This window comes from Paramisgurnus dabryanus, chromosome 16 (genome assembly GCF_030506205.2).
Source record: "Paramisgurnus dabryanus chromosome 16, PD_genome_1.1, whole genome shotgun sequence".
Lineage (NCBI taxonomy): Eukaryota > Metazoa > Chordata > Actinopteri > Cypriniformes > Cobitidae > Paramisgurnus > Paramisgurnus dabryanus.
In genome coordinates, this window is record NC_133352.1 from 18,952,221 (window position 1) to 18,973,782 (window position 21,562).

A 21,562-nucleotide genomic window follows, 5' to 3' on the forward strand; every position below is an offset into this window, starting at 1 on the left:
AACTGTGGATCTCTCACACAAACAGGTTTAACGTTGATACCTGGCATTTACTATACCTGAAATTTAAAAAGAAAACTTTACTGTGTTGGCCCTAAAACACATTGGAAATGGAAATCACTTTCTATGTCTAACTATTGAGGTTATAAATAACTAGAGATGAAACATTTATGTACTCCACATAGATCAAACTATTGAAATATAAATAGTATTGCGAATTTTTTCCAGAAATTCACTTATGTGTTTATAGAGGAGTAGTCTTGCACTCCCAAATATGACAGGGCCATTTACCTATCACAGTAACAGGCCAAATAACCCAATGTTGTTTCAGTGTCTTTTGCAACCTCAAAGGGCATTTCAGAAAGGGGACGCCATGAAGTGTTGTCCGTGATAATGATGTTGTTTAATATTTCTCCTTTTTCCAAGTACTTCTCAATTTGCCAAGTGAGTCACAATTGTCCTTCTCCCTTCAGAGTTCCCAAGTCCTCTGCCCTTCAAACTGAGTACTGTAGGGCACAGGGATGTTCACTTCTGATTGAAATACACCTATGACCAATTGTTAGTCTTTAATCTGAGTTATAACTGGAGATAAAGCGTTTAGGTACTCCATGTAGATTGTAGATCGATTGATTGATGGGTCTTTTTGCTGGAAGGTGGGACTTCTGTACTAGAACAACCTGACTGAGTATTGCACTTTCCCCATTTAGAGAAATATGCTGCCTTATTGAAGGTTACGTTCTTTCTGATCCCATTTTTTAAACCCTAGTTAGTGTGTAATGTTGCTATAATAGCATAAATAATACCTGTAAAATGTTAAAACTCAAAGTTAACTGCCAGTTTCAAAGCCTACAGCGAACGGCCGGTTTGGACTACAGTCCTCTACTTCCTGCTTTAATGACGTCACTAGAACAGTTTTTTTTACTAAACTCCACCCACAGGAATACGTCAGTCGGGACCTTTAATATTTACAGTCAATCCCTACATCTAAAATTGCCTAGTGCCTATATTTTTGACTTGTAAAGCAGTACTTTTTAGTATAGTATGGGTGCAATATACATTGCAGACATACTACATTCCACATTGTATGTTCATTCACCTATGTAGTAACAACAACTGCGAAAGTTATTTATTTAGGTGTTGTTAAACAAAGACAAATTAACCATGAGCAATACATTTCTTGGTACCTATATCTCTTATATACCTATATACTTGAAACGAGTCACCAGCCTTGCAGTTTTCAGATATTTGAATGTTTTTTTTATTATTTGAGTTTGACAGCTCCTCAGCTCCCATAGCCTCATGGGACAGAATAGTGTCCATCATATCTGCTGCATACTGAGAAACCCCAGCAGAAGCAGTAAAACATCTGAGTATTTCTCTCATACTGTTTATGCATACTGAGGTTTCAGACATATAGGCCTACTACTAATTTTACATACTGATTTTCACCTAGACTATCTTTGAAGAAGGCAATTTTGTATATGCATAAAGAATGTGATTTTCGATTACGTGCTCCAAAATGGCAGCGCAGTTGACATACAATTTACACAATTTATATCTCGACTTCCACTTCAAATGCAGTCGAAGGCCATCTCACTTTGAAGGATCCTTGGAAGGCAGCCTTCGTTTTGCATATTACATTTTGCTTCTTTTGAAGGATGTATGAAGTGTTGCGCACATCGTCATCACTCACATCCTTTGCACACCATGCATCACACACAAACACACATTCCAAAAACATAATAGGAAATGTAAGACAAAAAAAATCTGAGATTAAGGCAAGTATGTTTTTAATTTTTGTATTTTAACTGCCAAAAATAATACACAGGAAATGACATACAATTGATGTATTAATCACTGTATTGCATTAATGGAAAGTCTATTAATACAGGGTTTTTTACATTATTTTGTAATCAACAACTTTTCCAAAGTTTTTTTTACTGTGGAAAAGATTTTTTTTAAATTGTTAATTGCTTAACCCTCATAAGCCCCTATTTTCCTGTATACGTTAGAGTTCCCTTGGGGTAAAAATGACCCCAGAAATTAAAAGGGTGATTACAAAAAATATATACATTTTTATTGATACAAATAATATATCTTTTTTTTTTTACTTTCCATCTATACAATAATGCTGTGTTTTGGGAGATATGAAGTACTTTTGTACCTGTTTACCACTCAATTCCTCAACTACACCATTAGCTTGCCTGTAAAATAAAAAAAAATTATGAAAAATTATTATAAAATTATTATCTAAATTTTATTTAAATTGTTTTTCGATATTGATCTAGATGTTATGTGTTGAATTCGACCATTTGGTGTTTAGAAAAAAAAAACAGTTTTATGGTTACAGTTTAGGAAATAAATAATTTTGACCAGCAGATGCCCATAGAGACCCATTCATTTTACTGGATGTGGCAAACTGCTCAACATCAATACTTTAGTGAAACATTTTGTGAGTTTATGTTTATATAAACAATAGAAAGGTCATTAAAAATAAAAATTATTTCAAATAGTATAATTCATTTTTAACCCCAAAGGGCCTCTTTTGGTGAATTTTTTTACACCTCTTTAGAACGACCAAATCAAGCCCAGTTTTTATATGAATCTTGACAGATAATCTGGAAAAGTCACAAAATCTTATTCCACTGAGATAAAGGGAACAATGTTTTTTTAACTTAATAAAAGTGGCTTGGGGTAAGATTGACCCCAAGGGACGTATTAGGGTTAATGAACCATACAAGAAAAGAACAATATTCCAGATACAAATCTTATTAGTTTACAAAGAAGTCCAAATAGCAGCATAAAATATAAATAAACATCATAAACCTAGGTAACACAAAGAAAATAAATACAAAATTTAAAAAAATTAAAAAATACACAATGGGGTTAAAATAAAAAAAATACCTTAAGAAGATTTTAACACATTATGTGTAATTTTAACACATTATGTGTCATTTTGTGTTGATTTTGTGTTCAAGTATAACACATGTTGTGTTAAAAGTAACACAAAATGTGTTGTTTCAATAATAGCACAGAGATGGGTCGATTCCAGGACAACGCAGTTAGTGTGTTGTCCCAGAATCAACACAAATGTGTTGTTTTTAACACATTCGTTCTAAGAGTGCAGCTTCTACTTCCGCCCAGACGGCACGAAAGTCTGACATCAACCATCAAAGGTAAACTTTAGCACTACGAAAGCTGAAATGAAACTGAACATGAATCTACCAAAATATGGATCAAGTATTTTTTAATAAAAATACGTGTGTGACACGGTAAAGATAGGCTAATTTCTCATTTTTTTACTTTGAAGACGGTAAATGGTGGTTCCTTACAAAAGTGTGTATTATAGACAGTTTTAGCACAACATAAAAAACTGCTTTGGTGGAACAAACGTAACTTCCGGTAAACTTCAGCAAAGAATCAATAACCATAGGGTCCTTATAGTTTATTTGTGATAACGAGCAAAATAAATAACAAGATAACATTTGTTAAAAAAACTACACTGAGCTAGCGTTAAAATAAATGTATACAATGAGTACATTTACATGCACAGAATAAGCGGATAACTATTAAAAATCTGCTTATTATAGAAAACTAGGGTATGCAGTCAACTGCGTTTACATGGGACTTGAATAATTATCAGTTTTCTCGCAGGCAGTGACGTCACCACCTATAGTACATAATAGTCGATCAAAAAGCCGACGGCATATCTGTCTTAAGCTATATTGTTGTATCTCTTCTTTTGTGTGCAGAACCTGTAAATGTAACATGAGCTTCTATTTTAACAGTTTCTCTGCCAACTGCTTTAGTCCAGCAGAGACTTTTATGCGTTACTTTGCACTTACTTCCGCGTGTGACGTTTATCTTTCATACGCGGGGACATGCGCACATGGACAAAACCGTGAGAAAGCGGATGGAGTTTACATGCCACGCGAAATCGGTGTAATGAGCAAGAAACTACCTGTGCCTATCGGTTTTTGCTTACGCCGTTTATGGGCTTTCCCCGATAAAGGAAACCCGTTTTACCCGTTTACATGACCCCACACTTTATCAGTTTATTGAGCATAATCCGCGTAAGACTATGCATGTAAACGCACTCAATGAGTGCGTTTACATGCACAGAATAAGCGGATAACTATCAAAAATCTGCTTATTATAGAAAACTGTTTTCATGCGTTTACATGTAAATCAATAAACCGGCTATGCAGTCAACTGCGTTTACATGGGACTTGGAGAATTATCAGTTTTCTCGCAGGCAGTGACGTCACACCACCTATAGTACACAATAGTCGATCAAAAAGCCGACGGCATATCTGTCTTAAGCTGTACTGTTGTATCTCTCCTCGTGTCTGCAGAACCTGTAAATGTAACATGAGCTTCTATTTTCACAGTTTCTCTGCCAACTGCTTTAGTCAAGCAGAGACTTTTATGCGTCTTGCGCTTACTTCCGCGTGTGACGTTTATCTTTCATACGCGGAGACATGCGCACATGGACAAAACCGTGAGAAAGCTGGGGCATGTTCAATCTCACACCGGTGCGCAACGTTTTGCTACGGTTTCCGGGTTGAACGACATGTTTCCTGGAAACGGTGTGCAACGGAATGCAACAGGTTTTAGAAGCGTTTTCTCTTGTTTGGTGGGTGTGTCAGAAATGTCAGCCCAATCAGCGGCAAGATGTATAAAACCACGCGATAGTAAAGAGACAGCTCTCTCAATGGGTTCAAGTTGGAATGTTGTCTTTCATTTTGGACAGCAAGGTCAGTGATTGTAACATCGAGGGTATTTTACAGTATTAAACACACATTTAACGATTTCATCAGGCTTCAGAAACATTTAAAAAAAGAACACAAAGAATGGCCTCTCAGCTACCGTAGTTGCAACTCTTGCGTCATCACAACAGGGTGTTCAATGCATCACCGTTTCAGTTTAATAAACGTTGTGCAACGTTTTGTCGGGGCTGAACGCAGCCCTGGTTACGGTGTTTACATGCCACGCGAAATCGGCGTAATGAGCAAAAAAATACCTGTGCCAATCGGTTTTTGCTTACGCCGTTTAGGGGCTTTCCCCGATTAAAGAAAACCGCTTTACGCGTTTACATGACCCCACGTGTTATCCGTTTATTAAGCATAATCCGCGTAAGACTATGCATGTAAACGCACTCAATGTTAACAACAGTTCCACTGCCAAATCTCCCTGATCACTGTCTACCCTCGCCTTTAGGAAACCATTTATTTTTATTTATGACAAGGTATTTGTTCCAGAGTTCAGTTTAGCCACTAGCCAGACCCACAGTCAGACCATTAAACAAACAGAAACCGTTATCTTCCAGACGTAACTGACAACGCGCGTGCCTCCGATAAAAGCGTCTAAATGGTAAATGACGTGGCTCACAGTTAATTTATGAAATGCAATCCCTTATTTTTCACACTGATTTAAGTCATGACCTTACTCAGTCAACATTAAAGATATCAAAGTTATGTTTGCACACAATGGTCTTGCAATTAAGTAGGGTGATGATTTATGTAAAAACAGTAAATCACTAAAATTATTTTAGCTTGGATTTTCACAGACTTGAGTCACAAATAGGCCTACTCTTTTTTTGGCCTATACAGGTATTCCATGCCTGGAAAGCTGAAGTGTGACTGGAATTACCTTCTGGCAACTTTTCAATCAATGCAAAATATTCTAACAATGCACTTCAAAAACTCATGTTGTTCCTTTAAATAAACCTTAATATTCCCTTCATTTTGGCCTTACAATGTGTTTTACACGGGACAAAGATGATTAGGATAGGACCTTTTTTTTATTAAACAGCTCAAGGAGATTCTGTTATTCTATTATAATGTAATATCAATTTACGTTATTTACTTATTCTTTTTCCCACTGTGTTTTTCAATAGTCCATGTGTCTTTGCCAGAAAATTACTTTCTACGTTACATTATCTTTTATAGTCATTTTATTCTCTCCTATGATGTTTTCATTTTCAGTTGTAATTTGTTCCTAATAGATTAATGTTGAGGCATAAATATTGTGTTCTTAATAGCCATACTCTAGACAATTGTTTTTCAGAAGTTATCCAGAATAATCACATTCAATTGTAAAGACAGCTCCTTGAATGGCCACATGATGGCACTGCATGTTTTAAAAATGCTGCAGGATCATCATGCTTTAGGGGTCTTGTTGATTAAATACATTTTTTTTTATTTTACTTGTTGATATGTTTTATCATTGTTTAAAATGTTAACATGCCCTAAAGAAGCCAAGCTAATAAAAATATAAAAATATGTAATAAATAAATATTAAAATTGAGGCTATTATTAGAATATGTTTTGGCCGGGAACCTTGTGTAGACACTTTGTAACTCTGTCTTTAAAGGCGGGGTGCATGATTTTTGAAAAACGTTTTGGAAAAGGGAGTCGGGTCGAGTACACACTTGTAGCCAATCAGCAGTACGGGGCATGTCTACTAAACAACATTGTTGTGTGTGGGACGGGTCTATCAAAAGAAGGTCCAGATTCTATTGGGGTAAGGGCATGTTTTTTAGGTGATTTCGATTGTGCACCCTGCCTTTAAAGAAATGAGAAACTGCAGTAGATATTACAGTCCCTTCTCTTCTTATTTATTGATCATAAACAGGGAAATTAAGATCATAATTAATAGCTGTTTTGTCCGGATGGATACGTCTGTGGCTAAAGTTTTCTTGTATCTTCCCTTTTAGGAATGGGTCTCTGTGTGCATATTCATTCAAAAACATAACTAACTGCCTTTGTTGAAAAGTGTGACGAATCTCTCAGGCATTCCTCTTTTGATCCTGACTTCCTGATCGCTCATCGAGTGTCGGTCAGTGGCTTTACTTTGATGTCATCAAACCTTTGTTGAGCTCTCTGTGAACTTCAAAAGCCTACTTGATTTAATGTCTATTTTAAAGTGTGCATATTAATTATCAGTGCTATGAAACTTTTTATAATATATATAACCCAATAAATGAAAAAGTTTTTCGTCTAATGCATTTGGTTTAATTTAACCTGTGCTGGGTTGTTTTAACAAATATTCTGGGTCGTTTTAACCCATTGTTCGGTCAAATAAAACATTAAACTCAATGGCTGGGTTTGTTTCTTTTTGACTTAAAGGAATAGTCTATCCATTTTCCATATTAAACTATGTTATTACCTTAACTAAGAAGAGTTGATACATCCCTCTATCATCTTAGTGCGTGCATGTAAGCGCTGGGGCCCGCTGCGACACTTCGATAGCATTTAGCTTAGCCCCATTCATTCAATGGTACCAAACAGAGATAAAGTTAGAAGATACCAAACACATCAACGTTTTTCCTATTTAAGACGAGTAGTTATACGAGCAAGTTTGGTGGTACAAAATAAAACGTAGCGCTTTTCTAAGCGGATTTAAAAGAGGAACTATATTTTATGGCGGAATAGCTCTTTTGGGAGTACTTCGTTACAAATCTGTATAAAAAATTCTGATGAACACGAAAAAAGATATTTTGAAGAATGTTTGTAACCAAAACAATCATGAGCCCCATTCACTTCCACAGTAGGAAAAAAGGATACTATGGAAGTGAATGGGGCTCATGAATGGTTTGGTTACACACATTCTTCAAAATATTTTCCTCTGTGTTCATCAGAACAAAGACATTGATACAGGTTTGTAACAAAATGAGAGTGAGTAAATGATGACAGAATTTTCATTTTGGGGTGAACTATTCCTTTAAATGGCACCTATTGTTCGATTCACGTTTTTTACATTTTCTTTGGTGTGTAAATGTGTATTAGTACATTGCAACGATATGCAAAATGTACATCCCAAAGTAAACGATGACACGCGTTTTAGTTATATTTTTGTTATATTAGCTTATTTTAAAGCTTATTTCATCTTATTTTAAATAATGCAAACTGCTCTCTTGAATGTATGTCAAGGCCTCCTTATGAGCCCCAGACCCCTGGTAGAGAAACATTGGCTTAAGTTATTGTGAAGACTGAACTGATTTGTTTTGCTAGCTTATAGCTACCCTTCTTTTGTCACCAGATGGTGTACGAGAGTCAATTTGGCTTTCTGTGATACTATGTAGTCTCAATAAGGACAGGGGCTGGAACAAAATGTTCACATGCTGACGCACGGCACTGTTCTACTCTTTTATGGCAGATGGTTACTATACTTTTGAAGCTTGATTATATCTAAGCTCTCTGAGGTGCATTGTGTCTGAAAATAGAAGGTAAGAGAGAGAGAGAAGGAGAACTGTTGGAGGTGATTTTACTTCACATAAAAGAGCTAAAACAGGGAGGAGGCTTTAGATTGCAGCATTTGGTGGCTTAACATCAGTGGCTTTAATTGGCGGACTGGTCCATGTGCGTTAATTCATTAGCATAGCAACACAGCTCTCCTCTCTTACACACCCACTCTCTCTCTCTCCTTATTGGGAAGGATGCTGTGAGGAAAGGGAGGAGGAGACTAAAATTGGTGCCTCTGAGCAGGAAAGCCCATATATGGAGTCTGATGACGCTGTCGTGCAACGTCAAAATAGCAGGTACATTTGAGTGTGGGCTGAGATGGGAGGGGGGCTGCGTGCGTGTGGTATTCAGTATGTGTGTGCGTCAAAGCGGGAAGCTGGCGGTCTGTGTGAGTGCCTCTATGTCAAGTGTGTACGTCAGTCTGAGTCAGATAGCGTCTCATCGTAAGCGTGCGTCAGTGCTGTTGCTGAGCAGTCCACGCTCCAGGGAAAGAGCGAGGAGAGCGCTCGGAAAGGGGAGATTGGGAGAGGAATCCAGCGACAAGGGTGATGGAAGGATGAAACGATGGAGATGGTTAGCAAAAGAGACAAACTGAGACATGCATAATTTAAAGTGCACTTTAATATAAATACCTCTGTTTTGACAACCAAATACACTTATCAGCGACACATAAGAACACTGATCCACAATGTCCATTCTTCATAAATAGCATATGTTAAGTATGTTTTCATACCATACTATATAGAAATGTGTCTGATATGTACAGGCTGTTGTTTGTACAGATGTACAAATTATTACAATCTTTAACCCTTCCGCAGCATGCCCAAGTAGAGGCATGTGCACCAAGCACTCATTCTGTAAAACAGCATACATACCATTAAATACTGTTTAAAACGTTTTAAACGTAGCATGTAAATAGCTAAAACATAGGAATCAATCCTTTACTTGACCGTAGACAACTCTACGTTAGCATGTCGACACCATGGGAATTGAACCATTCTCAACCCGTGTCGATTAGTAACTAAATAGAAATAGAACCTCATCCCTATTTTCCAGTTCATTTTTTAAAACAAAACTTTGTTTCGTTTGTTAACCCCTCTCAAAAAAGAAGAATCGTTCATTCACACATTGTCACCACTCCACACCGCAGACAGCAAGGTTACGATGTCACCGTGGTATTCACTGAATAAAGGTGCTGTTTCTTTTAGGTCTGCAACCTCTTGATGTGCCACGCACACAAGAACTTCTGCAGATTGCAAGCATTACAAATATTGATGCTGCAAAAGTCCAGTGCAATTGCTTCTAGCCGGGCTCATCAGAGTTGCCGGCTAAAGGATTTGTTACTTCGTCTCTCCGTAGAGAAGTCTGTCCAGCAATGTCCGTGCATGCAAAGACATGCACAAAATTTTGTCCTCTCTGGCGGCATCTTCTGCAGCTTGTGTCCACCGGCCAGTAGAAGAACAGTGGGAAAACTTGACTTGTCTTGCACACAAAGTGGAATTTGATCACATTTTTGTACATCACGTTGATACACATTTGAAATGGAATGTCTTGGAGTTGCATTCACAAACTCAAAGCCCAATGTAGTCTCATTTATGTCATTTATATCAATGTTAGATTTAATAAGATTGGAGAGATAAATGAATCAACATTTTGACACTGGTCACTATTTGAAACCAATCGATTGTATGAATAGACGTGAATATTTATCATCCATTGGGCTTTGTGTGTGTGTGATGCTGGATGACAATCACTGAGCCATGATCTATCTGTTGTTATTTACTGAAATATCAAAGAATCTTTTTTTCACTACAAGTGAATACAAATGCAAGTCTGTAAGTCGGTTTGCACTTACAAAGTCAGAGCTCTCACTCATAAAAGCTGTTGTTACATTATAGCAGAACATAGATTGAATTAAGTCGTCTTGGGAATTTTTTAAGACTAATATATTGCATTGCTACCAAAGGGTTGCATTCTGTTAACATAAATTGATGGATAATTAGATGAACAGTTGTGAACATGACTATTTACTCTCAATAGATTTGAGGAAGTTCAAGTCTTTTTGGCATTATATACATTATGTATATATTTATACAGTTAGATAATATTCACTTTTCAGAAAAAGTAGCTCCATGAAATATGACAATATGCCATACTTAATGAAGTAAGTCACAGACTTATTTTAGAACGGAGGATCACTTCCACTCCCATCTGTAATACAAAAAAGAAGGAACAAAGATTAAAGGTTAGAAAATAACTCACAATATGGAAAGAGATAAATTTGTAAAAAAGACCATTTCTCACCTTTGCGGAAGCACTGTTGCGGCGCATGACGTTGGAGTTGATACAACTCAGGTTGTTGCCCCAAGCCGGGGGCGATCGAGGCACCTGCCCCAAACATGGGTTCCAGGGCGGCCAGCTCCTCGAGGAGGGACTGGGCGCAGGGCAGGCCGGGCGACGCGGGGCTGACAGGCAAGGAGACCGTAACTGGGGAGGCGGGAGAGGCAGTCAGCTGTAGAGGTGGTGATGCTGGTATGCCTATAAACAGAGGTGATGATGCTACCTCTGTCTCCATGGCAGTTTCGCCTTCCGCCTTCCCATCTGCCAAATTGCCTGTGTTGACTGGCGACATCGCAGCCCCTCGCCCGGCCACATTGTTACAGTGCGCCGATTGGACGCTACAGAAGTGACCGGCACTCACAGCAGAGATCCCGTCAAAGTGCAGGGTTGGGCACCAGCACTCAGGTGTAGATGGTGAAGAGGAAGGGCTGGAGGAGGAGGAGGGTGTAGGTGAGAGGGGAGGAGAAGATGAGAGGTCCTGCAGGAGGGTCTCTAAAACATTCTCCTCAAACAGAGACTCATCATCAGGGAAGATGGGCACATCCAAACCTTTCCAGGACTTGAGTTGGTAGAATTCACCCAACAGTGGGATTGACTCGAATCCCGAATCCAGAAATGGCGATTGAGGTTGTGGAGAGATAGTAGAAGGAACAAGCTTGGCAAAGAATGGATCTAAGTAGAAGCCCTCTGCTAGTGTGCTAATGTGCTGGGCTAAAAGTGAGATCTCTGTTCTTTCCTTTTCTCTCTCACGCAGTGAGGAGAAAAAGGATAGGCTGGGTTGTTTTCCAGGCGAGGCTTCAGGTGTGAGGAGACCCTCTGGTGGATGGGGAAAGGGTCCATGGGGGACATCAACAAACAGTGGACCGCGAACCTCTGGCAATGTCATTACTGTGCAGTCCCCATCACCTGGACTGTCAGGAGTAGGAGGAAGTTTCTCATAGAGCGAGCCACCGCATGGCTCCACTGGGAAAAGAATCTCGGCGGTTGGAGATGTTATGGTGAGAGGCAGAAGAGAGAGGGTTGTTGTTGGAGGAGGTGGGCTGCTTTGTGGCTCCGATGGAGCAGATGGAGAAAGAGATGGAGCCACTGTGGTCGTTACTGTTGTAGTTGGAGCAAGCGGAGGTGGTGAGGTGGCTCCAGTAGGATCGAAGCTGAAATGAGGTTCCCCAAAGGGAAAACTGCTCCCACCTAGTTGAGGTGTATATGGAGGCGTGCACACAAACTCCTTGGTCTGTTGGGCCTGGGAGGTAGGCACAGGTGGAAGAGGGAGGGGCAAGGCTGGCAGAGGGGGGTCTATTTGGAATGCTGGTGGAAGCAAAATATTTTGAGTGAGGAAGTCCAAATCTGACACTGTTGCAACTGTGACTGGAATGGGAGATGATGCAGAGGAGGGACTAGCCACAGGTTCACTAGGCTCGTGCTGGAAGAAGCTCTCCTCTTCCAGAGAGGAGAGGCTGGAACGTGGGCCACTTTCCAGTTGTGTGGGCTCCATTGACGAGCTGCCACCTTGCTCCTCTGTGGAACCTGCGCTGCATGCAGCCGTGCTGAAGTCAAATGATTGACCAGAAAGGCCACTGCTTCCTGGTGTAAACACTTGGTCAGGGCTGGAGAGTGTTTCTGGGCTTTGTAAGCTTAAGCTCTCTTGTTGGGAAGTGCTTGAGCCCAGCACCAAAGAGAGCTGGGTCTGTTCAGAGCTCAACTGCTGCCTCACTGACCAAGCCTCTGTTTCACTGATAAACAGAAAGATGGGGAAAGAATTAGTAAAACCTCATTTCAGTGTAAGTTTTAGACTTGATATAGAAAATATAGACTGATCCTCACCTGATGATATAATTGTTACTGACAATAGGATTTTCCCCAGTTTCCAGCTGCAGGACCATGTAAAGCCAGACCCATGAGTGATCTGCAGTCTCTATGCGTACCACCATCTCAGCTCTGCCTTCTCCACCTTCTCTCACTAAGTCGAGAAAAACAAATAAGTAAAACACTTTAAATTTCTCATTCAATTTTATCACATGTGATGGGTAATTAAAACTCCTTCTTTACTGTTCTTACCTCAACCTAGATGAATGAATACATACCTATCTTTTTTTTCAATGCATGCACTTTTAATCTTTGTACAGTGCTTCTTGAATGTGTTAGCATTTAGCCTAGCCCCATTCATTCCTTTGGCTCCAAACAAAAGTTTTATTTTGTGCCACTATACTTACTTGTGTAACTGCTCATGCAACAGTCTTTAAATAGGGAAAACATGGAAGTGTTTGGTGGCTTATAAATTCATCCCTGTTTGGAGCCATAGGAAAGAATGGGGCTAGGCTAAATGCTAACACATTCACGAGGCGCTGCACAAAGACTAAAAGTGCACGCATTGAAAAAAGAGGTATGTATTAATTTGTCTAAGTTGAGGTAAGAACATAGTAAAATATTGAAAAACTGTGGTGTTTGCCTTTAATAGACATTAATACGCAGTTGTGTGGTCAGAGAGTGCTCAACAAAGCAAATGATGCTAACATATTATGCTTTTAATCATTCAGTAGTAATACTCACACAGGCTGCAGTGCTGAGCAGAAGCATGGGAAAGATCTTGAGGATGCACAAAGCTATACCAGGATTGGGTCCGCAGAGTCTCCACATCCATACCCAAATAAACATTTACGCTGAAAAAAAAGTAAAATAAAATTAATCTTTCCATGCTCACCTGAAAAAATCATTTAGTTTTTCATATTATTTAAAAGTAACTTTTTATGAGTTTGACCTCACCTCTCTTGTGCCTCCTGAAGTCTCATGTCACGGCTGTGCTGTGAATGGAAACATGGCAGGAAGAAGCTGCTCTCTAGTGCTGAGGGTGGTTCACGCTCAGAGACAGCTGCAGTTTGGGGTGTGTGCGGCTCCAGAGGAGCACAAAAACATAGCCACACTTGGTTGGAAGTCCAGTAGGATGCTGGGGAAGATTGACTGGGGGTTTGTGTCAGGCAGTGGGCTCGGATGAGAACAAGCTTATTGCCTGCACTCTGCCTACGCACTGATTTTGAGGTGTTGAATCTGCAGCGAAACAAACGCTCTGAAAGAGAAAATTATGAATGGTTAAATAAATGGTTACGAATGACTCTGGATTAAATAATTTGTAACTTAAAATTGTTTTTCAAAGTTCTAACCTGTGTCAGGTGAGGTTGGAGGTGCCAAGTTACTCCTCATGATAAAGTGGTCTGTGGGGTCTATTATGTCATACACGCTGTCACCTTGAGCAACCAAATCTACCTAAATATTCAAAAGAATGAACTGTAGGTAAACTGTCTATTTTCTGCCATTTGTATAATTTTTATTAAATGTCTCATATAAAAAGAAGATTTAATGAAAATAACAACTCTGTCTGATTGACTTACCATTGAGTGTCCGAGGTGCTCAGCGACGCTCTCCGACAGATAAAGTAGCTTTCCTTCTCCGGTCAACAGAAGCAGAAAACCTGGCATCACTTGTACCAACTCATTTAGTTCGTGAAATGAAAGGAATCCAGGGCTTTCCTCCGCAGTGCTTTCAGTAGCTGTTTCTGAAAAAAAAGTCATTTCATGTCTGATTAAACTATTGCCGCACATTTAGATGCACATCGTCTTTGACGTAATTGAAATAAGCGAATGCGGTTGCACAATATTCCTTTCAGCACCATGGACAGCTCTCGCGTTTCAGCACCATGGAAAGTAAGGTCGTTTAAAGCGTTTCTCTCTGCATTTTAAAGATCATTCACCATTCATCATTTTTAAGATCATTACCAAACAGATAAACGGCTTAGATATTCGTAAGACAATCAAGTTTTACATCCACCTGTTGATTCATCTTGTAAAGCGTGTGCCAGTCATACCGCGAAATGCAGCAATAGGCTAAATCAGCAGAGATCTTTACAGCTTGTAATTCATGTTACGTAACATTAAACAACTGTTAACAACAATATTATTCGTCTTAGTACTTAAATTATATTTACCTTGACTGAAGAAGACAGCCTTTCTCGTATACATGCATGCTAGAGACATTATATGAAGATAGGATAGTCGAGACTTGTCCGCATCGGAGATAGGCAACAAGTCCTTTAGGTTCCTAATCTCCGCATTGATTTGGTCCCTCCGAGCTTTCGATGCTCCTTTAGTGGACCGATACATTTTGTTTTGTCAATGAGAATGTCTTCTGGTCTCAGCTGAAAGTTTTGACTGCGGCTGAAGAAAAATTGTGAGGGTGTTTCCCCCAAAAAGTTGTTAGGTGTCTCTTAAGGTGTGTTCACAAGTGTGTCATCTCAGCATATGTCCACAGTTCGGCTTCTCTTCTCCTGTCGCCTGCCTCTCCCGGGTTTTCCCACGCGGTTCCGCCACAGCGCCTGGCTCAGGTTGCGGACCGGAGGCTGGATGGATTTTGTCCTCCGGGTCGGAGTTTGAGTCGGTCGGCTACTGCTTAAGCCGTCTGTCGCCCAGATGTCGGGAGTCCGTAAATCTGGTGGAGTAATTCTGCTAGCCGGTAACTTATATAGGCTGGGAATCCACCAGTGTAGGGGGGCTCCCAACGCGCCAACACCGACGTAAAAAGCTGAGAGGGGAGGGGTTTGGAGTAGAAGGGGGGCCTGGGGGGATTTATACGTTTCATATCAGTGTTATCAATGCTGAAGCACACTCTCTTACCCCTCCCCATCCTTGCGCTCTGACTCTGTACCGACGTCAGCATCCCCTCTCTCCATTGATGACGTAGGCTTGAAATCGGGAGCTCCGGCGACGCAAAAAGCCCGATTTGGACAAAACCGAGCAATGGGCGGAGACACAACGTGAAACGTAGACGGAGTCACCGGACTCCGGTGTATAGACGTGTGAAGAGAAAACGGGAGGGGGGGTATGTTACAGAGCTTGCATACGAACGAGATAGAGTAGCACTATGTCTGAATTTACGTCGTCTTGTGTAGCCGCGCAGATTGCCATCAAACGACCAAGTTCAGTTATGAATCATAAAATCATTTCTTTGTTGCATTCCGATCTCTTGCACTGCTTGTTCACGGACGCAGGGAGGATTTTGACTGGGCTTAGTAGCCTACAGTTTGTCTCACTCTTTACTGCATCATATGACCATTTCTGCATTTGACAAGCTGAGTGATCACGGATGAAAACAGACTTTCATTCAGAAAAGACACGTTAATGCATATGAGAAGCATCTATGTTATTGAATTTAAAAAAGTATTCATTATTGAATCAGTTAAAGAGAACTGTGAACGATATAATTATTGCATTCATTCATTCTTGCTGTCTGCTCTTATAAGGGAAACCTATAGCAAGTATAAAAAGACAGCAATTGTATTTTTGAGTTTGTCTGACTTTGTGTGCGTAAGATTGCATTATAGAGAATTATATTATGTATCATCTTAAAATGTAGTGACCGTAATAGGAAACACAGGATTGCTTCATTCTGAACTTGTGATACTGAGTGGGACTGAGTTAACTAATGAAATGCACAGCAGATGCCGGTTATCCATCATGCTTAACTTGACTGATGGATTTTGTGCACTCAATTTATTTATCCTGTGATATCCGAACATCAATAAACACATTAGCACACAATTGACAGACGTGTCTTTTCATAATTAATTTTTTTATTGTCCATATCTGTTCTTTCTGTGCAGAGTATCCAATAGATGAAACACACAGCCTACTAAATTAACTACTGGACGTTATTTTTAGTCAATTTTAAAGACCTAGTGCTTTTTGGAAAATTCTCTTATCCTCGTGTCTTGCTCTTTACTGAGTCTGTTCAACGATACATCCTACTGCATTTTAATCATGATAAATAGCAAGAAGCAATAGATAAATCTAGAAGGGGTTTATCAAAGTATCTATAGTGATATTGCAGACGCAATAAAAGGGCGTTACAGTCTTTTAATCAGAGGCACGCGCAAGCCTCTGAAACCTGTTGCGCGTGAGGAGCGCGCGTGGTGTAGCGTCAGTCTAAAAATAGCTCGTGGCTAGTGTCTGACATACGCACTCAAAAAGATTTACCTTCACTGCTAACGCATTTAGTCTTTTAATCACACATCATCACTGTTTTGTTTTTGGGGGATATAATATTTACGTAAATTTTTTCCCTTGTTTGTGGCAGCACCTTAATAGGGTGCACCCTTCACCCCAGTTAATGCGTTACGCATGTTTTAGTTTGTCTGTAGCCAACCTTTGATAAGTTATTATCATATTTAACACAGTCATGGTTGGACATGGCATACAAATTGAAACAAATGAATCCCAAGAGTCATATTGAGTCCTTAATTTGCTTTCAAGACTCATCCAGAACTTTATAATTATTAAGATGCACCTGTATTCATTGCCACAGTTATGGTTAGCAGATTTGAAGTATTGGTTTTAGATTTCTTTGTTATAAGTTCCAAAATTCATGATTAAACCCGGTCAGTGTTCGATAGAAAACAACAAATAAAAGACTTTTTATAAAATGCCACCTCTGAAAATACTTGGTGTGTTTTTCTGTTAATCAGGCCCACAGAGCAGGCTACACCTGAAGAATTTAAGTGTGCAAGGCTATTTTGTAGCGTTTTTTCAGATAAAGCTTGTATGAATGGTCTGAGATATTTGACAGTAAAGAAAGGAGCACCAGTGTTGTTTAACTTTAAGTTATTGTGCTTGAGTGTGTTATTCCATAATGTTAAATTGCAGGAATGTCTGTAATGTATAATTATGTGTGTAACAATAATATATTAAGTATATATATAAGTTTATTTTTAATCCAGAATCACATATGTAAGTTTTAAGCGCTTAAAAAAAGCTTGATGCATGCAGTTTCGCACATGTTATCAGACACACTGAATCATTAGTTCTGTTCTGTAATTGTTGCTGCTGGACAGTAATCAGCACCTAAGAGCTAACACATAATATTGTTCTCACAATTTTTTATAGTGGTCCTTGTATTACAATATTGATTTTGTCTGCATCGGAGCAGTTCAATGTTTAAGTGGTGGATATGAGTAAATGAAGGAAGAGGAGGTGAGAGGAGCACAGAGCAGGCACGGGAGGATGCCCAGTATGATGTCCCTCTGTTACCAGGAAGATGCCACTTAGCCTGTGCCCAGAATACACGACTGAGGTGACTGTGCCCAGTTAAAGCTCCATCAGATATTACACATTGTGAACAAAAATAGCCATGCAGGAAGCATTTCAATTTGAAGATATCAATGAGTATGCCCTTTTTGACACACGTTGAAGACTTGGGTTAAAAAATATTGCAATGAAATATGTTTGGATTAATTTGCACTAGCTGTGAATATTATTAAGGGAATTGATACTAAGTTTCATTCCGCATTTCCACCAAAGTGCTAATGCAGAATTGTAAGAGCGCAATTCTCGAAAACCAAGTATGCACTAAGAGTAGTTACAAAAATACTTTAATGAGAAACAAAATGTCAGTAGCCACTTCTTCAGCTGAAGTATGCTTGTTTTCTAATTCAAGATCCTTTTTTCCGCACTGCTGTTTATTTTTACACAGAGAATCAAGGTCTTCACTCTGGCTCTTAGAAGAAAGGAGCTAACCTGTCGCCTAGCAACACCTCCTACTCCTGCTGGAGCTAGTAAGAGTGAGGTGAAGAAGAGGAAGGATTGAAGCTGTCTATGAAACTGATGAGGGTGACGGAGGTAAGGAGTAGGGTACAGGGTTGACTTTATAGACAAGAAAGCCCAATGCGTTATTACGACATGTATGTGCTAGTATATTCTAGATCCACACCCCTTAAGAATCAATGGACTTGCATCTGATAGGGTGTTTAAATAATTACATTTAAATGAACAATCTAATGTGTTGGGTTGCTTGATCCATGGGCACATAAGCTGATGCACAGATGCGGCGCTCAAACACCCACACAATATCTCGCTCCCTTACCCACCTCTCTCAGAGATCCTTCCCCAGCTTGCAGCCGGATGAGGCTTTTTTTCGTGCAGTGTATTTTTAGACCTAGGGCTCAGAACAGTGGGAATACTGTATTTAGACGTTTGTTGAAGTATCTCAGTATTTCTGAATGGTGACTACGTATTCATGACTTTTTCATTTTCATTCACAAATGTCAGCTTTCAGTAGTTTGTCATTGTGTGGTAGAAATACCATACAATGATTATATGTCACCTTCTGTTTTTTTTTTAAAGACGAATAATGTGTTGAGCTATTTATAGTTCAGCAAAAAACGACTGTGGTAGTCCATAATGTATTTTTCTCCTTGCTGTTTAATCTCGGTACTCAATTCTAGCGCTACATGCCAGCACATTGTGCTCTCTCTCTCTCTCTCTCACTGTCCCTCTCTCCCTTCGTAAGTTGTTGCTGATGCAAGGTTGCTATGACGACGTGATGTAGATGTGTGACATCAAAACAGACCTCGAGCTGCAGATTTTTCCCCCTTCAGTCTGCCACTCTCTCTGTTCTCCCATCTCATTTCATATTGAGCCAAAGGCATTGCATTACAAAACACCTCTATGAGCATCTGATCCTCACAAATGTAAAAGAGGACCTGCAGTTGCTCTTAAAATAACTCCTAGGGTCCATAATAGCTTCATTATTTTTCGCAATTCACGTCTGCCCTTGTTAATGGCAAGGAAATGATCAATGATTCAACGTGGCGTGCTTCATTTCTCCTGTAGTTCTTTGTGCCCTTGTCTGTGCGGCACAGCCTGAACACAGTGTGCTCACATTCAGCTGTGTGTTGTGGCGGGAATATTAGTACACTGTGAGACAAAAGGGTCAAAAGATGGGGTAGTACTATTAAAAAGGTCCTTATATGTACAGAGATGTATACATTTGGCATCAATATGTAATCAATAAGTACTCTTAAGGTGTACTCTTTGAAAAGGTAGCATCTTGTTTTTTCTGATAGTGTACTTTAACTTCCATGTGTGTTAACATTGAAACTAAAAAGATGGAAGAGATTAGAGAAGAGGAAGTGGGCAGAGAAGGTTAAAGAAGAAAAAATGATGTGGGTGAAGAAAGTTAAAGAGTTCAGTGTTTTTTTGGCTTTAGGCTAAAAAGGTTGATTATTGCTTTTATCCATCCTCAATTTGCAGAAACTGATAGTGATTTCACCAGTGAAAACGCGTCCATACTTTTAAAGCAGCAGAATGGGACGTTTCATCCCCCGTGGCTTTGAACATGAGCATGTTTTGTTTTTTTGCCTCTGAATCATTGATATAAATTCATGAATGGGGAGTTCATTATCTGACAGTTTTCCTCCACTCAGTCTCTGAGTCATGAGAATGAACATGCTCTGTTTTCTCTTTCCTGCATTCGTCTTATTGTGAAGAGACTTATCATGAAGTATCAAATTGTCCTTGATCTAAAAAAGAATTAATCACACTGTGATTTAAGAACTTAAAACTTTCTCTTCAGTATGTTTTATACTTTATCAGCAAGCATTGACACAAACAATGTGAAACATGCACATTCAGAATGTTTTCAGGTACCAAACTTCAGATACTCTATTAAAATAACAGGGAATTCCCCCATGTTTGTGGGTAGATTGGTAGAAATAGTTTTTTAGTTTGCCTTTATCAAGATACACTGTCAGAATATGGTAAAAAAAATTGTCTCTAGTTATCTCTAGGGTGGCACCCTAAAGAATATTTTTGACCAATGTGCAGTAAAACACTTAAACATTCTACATTACATTTATACATTTGGCAGACGCAACTGTAAGATGCGACTTACAGTGCATTACAAGGCATACTTTTTTACCACTGTGTGTTTCCTGGGTTCGAACCCATGATGTTTTACACTGTGATGTGATAGCAATGTATTTCTTCTGGCCACCTGTGATGCAATCACCTATGATGGATGTTAACAGGTCAGGTGTTAAAAAAGGGCCAAAGCACCATGCAGGCTGAAAATGTGCCTGAAGCGAGACTAGCTTTCAAACACAAGTACAGTATGCGTGTACACTTCATGAACAAAATGGAGTCGTCTGATAGAGCAGCAGAATGGGAGTGTTATTTGCATTCTTGCAATATGGTGTTAAATCTGCCTGGAGCGTCATCAAGTTTTGCCACAGAAGCTGTTTTTTAACACCCTATGTTAACACTCAGCAGTCAGACTCTCACCCACAGGCTCATGCATGGTGACAGACTCTCACACATTACTCATTTCTTCATCAACTTATTGTATCTCTCCTCATTGACATAGATAGGGAGCATTAATAAATCCCATAAACCTTTGTTCTCTCAATTTGAAGCGTTAGGTACATATATATAAATCTGCACTTTTATCCATATATATTAAATACAGCACTAATAGAAACAAAAGGTTAAAAAACAAGTGCTGCTGATAGTGCAGGAATGATTTTGAATGCATTGCATTGAGTCCCAAAGAACTGCAAGAGGAGAGATACAAACACATTTTTCTACTGATTTTAATAGCTGCGCTCTCTTCTTCATTGAAGGAAGTCTTTTTTGCCGTCCCCCTGCCTGTACACCCACGCGCCCATAGCAACACGTTGTCGTATCATAGTAACCACATTTACGCAGGGAGAAAAAATGAAGGGTGGGTTGTCGAGGTATCTTTTACTGACCACCGTGAGCATGATGCTGAGAGATGACTTCTGTTATTCAACCTGTGACAGAAAGCTGTTTATCACAAATAAAAATCTCTCTGAATACATTCACTTAAAGGATTATTAGGAACACTATACTTATACTGTGTTTCACCCCCTTTCACCTTCAGAACTGCCTTAATTCTACGTGGCATTGATTCAACAAGGTGCTGAAAGCATTCTTTAGAAAAGTTGGCCCATATTGATAGGATAGCATCTTGCAGTTGATGGAGGTTTGTGGGATGCACATCCAGGGCACGAAGCTTCCATTCCACCACATCCCAAAGATGCTCTATTGGGTTGAGATCTGGTGACTGTGGGGGCCATTTTAGTACAGTGAACTCATTGTCATGTTAAAAAAAAACAATTTGAAATGATTCGAGCTTTGTGA

General features: G+C 39.4%; 1 protein-coding gene across 1 annotated transcript; it reads right to left on the bottom strand.

The window, feature by feature from the left end:
• Nucleotides 1–8,846: 8,846 nt before the first annotated feature.
• On the bottom strand, nt 8,847–15,081 carry npas4a (neuronal PAS domain protein 4a). Its single transcript, XM_065271789.1, has 8 exons — nt 14,560–15,081; nt 13,967–14,130; nt 13,739–13,841; nt 13,344–13,644; nt 13,131–13,240; nt 12,405–12,540; nt 10,548–12,313; nt 8,847–10,454 (listed from the first exon to the last, which is right to left on the bottom strand). The coding sequence occupies exons 1-8, from the start codon at nt 14,732–14,734 to the stop codon at nt 10,426–10,428; spliced, it is 2,784 nt and encodes a 927-aa protein (XP_065127861.1). The 5' UTR covers nt 14,735–15,081; the 3' UTR covers nt 8,847–10,425.
• Nucleotides 15,082–21,562: the final 6,481 nt, after the last annotated feature.

Bases quoted from the DNA above. Each gene is read 5' to 3' on its own strand.
- npas4a (XM_065271789.1), bottom strand. From the start codon at position 14,734: ATGTATCGGTCCACTAAAGGAGCATCGAAAGCTCGGAGGGACCAAATC. The intron at 13,842-13,966 runs GTAAGTCAATCA...TTGAATATTTAG, and splicing joins AGCACCTCGGACACTCAATG to GTAGATTTGGTTGCTCAAGG. The intron at 13,241-13,343 runs GTGAGGTCAAAC...CTTTTTTTTCAG, and splicing joins CTTCAGGAGGCACAAGAGAG to CGTAAATGTTTATTTGGGTA.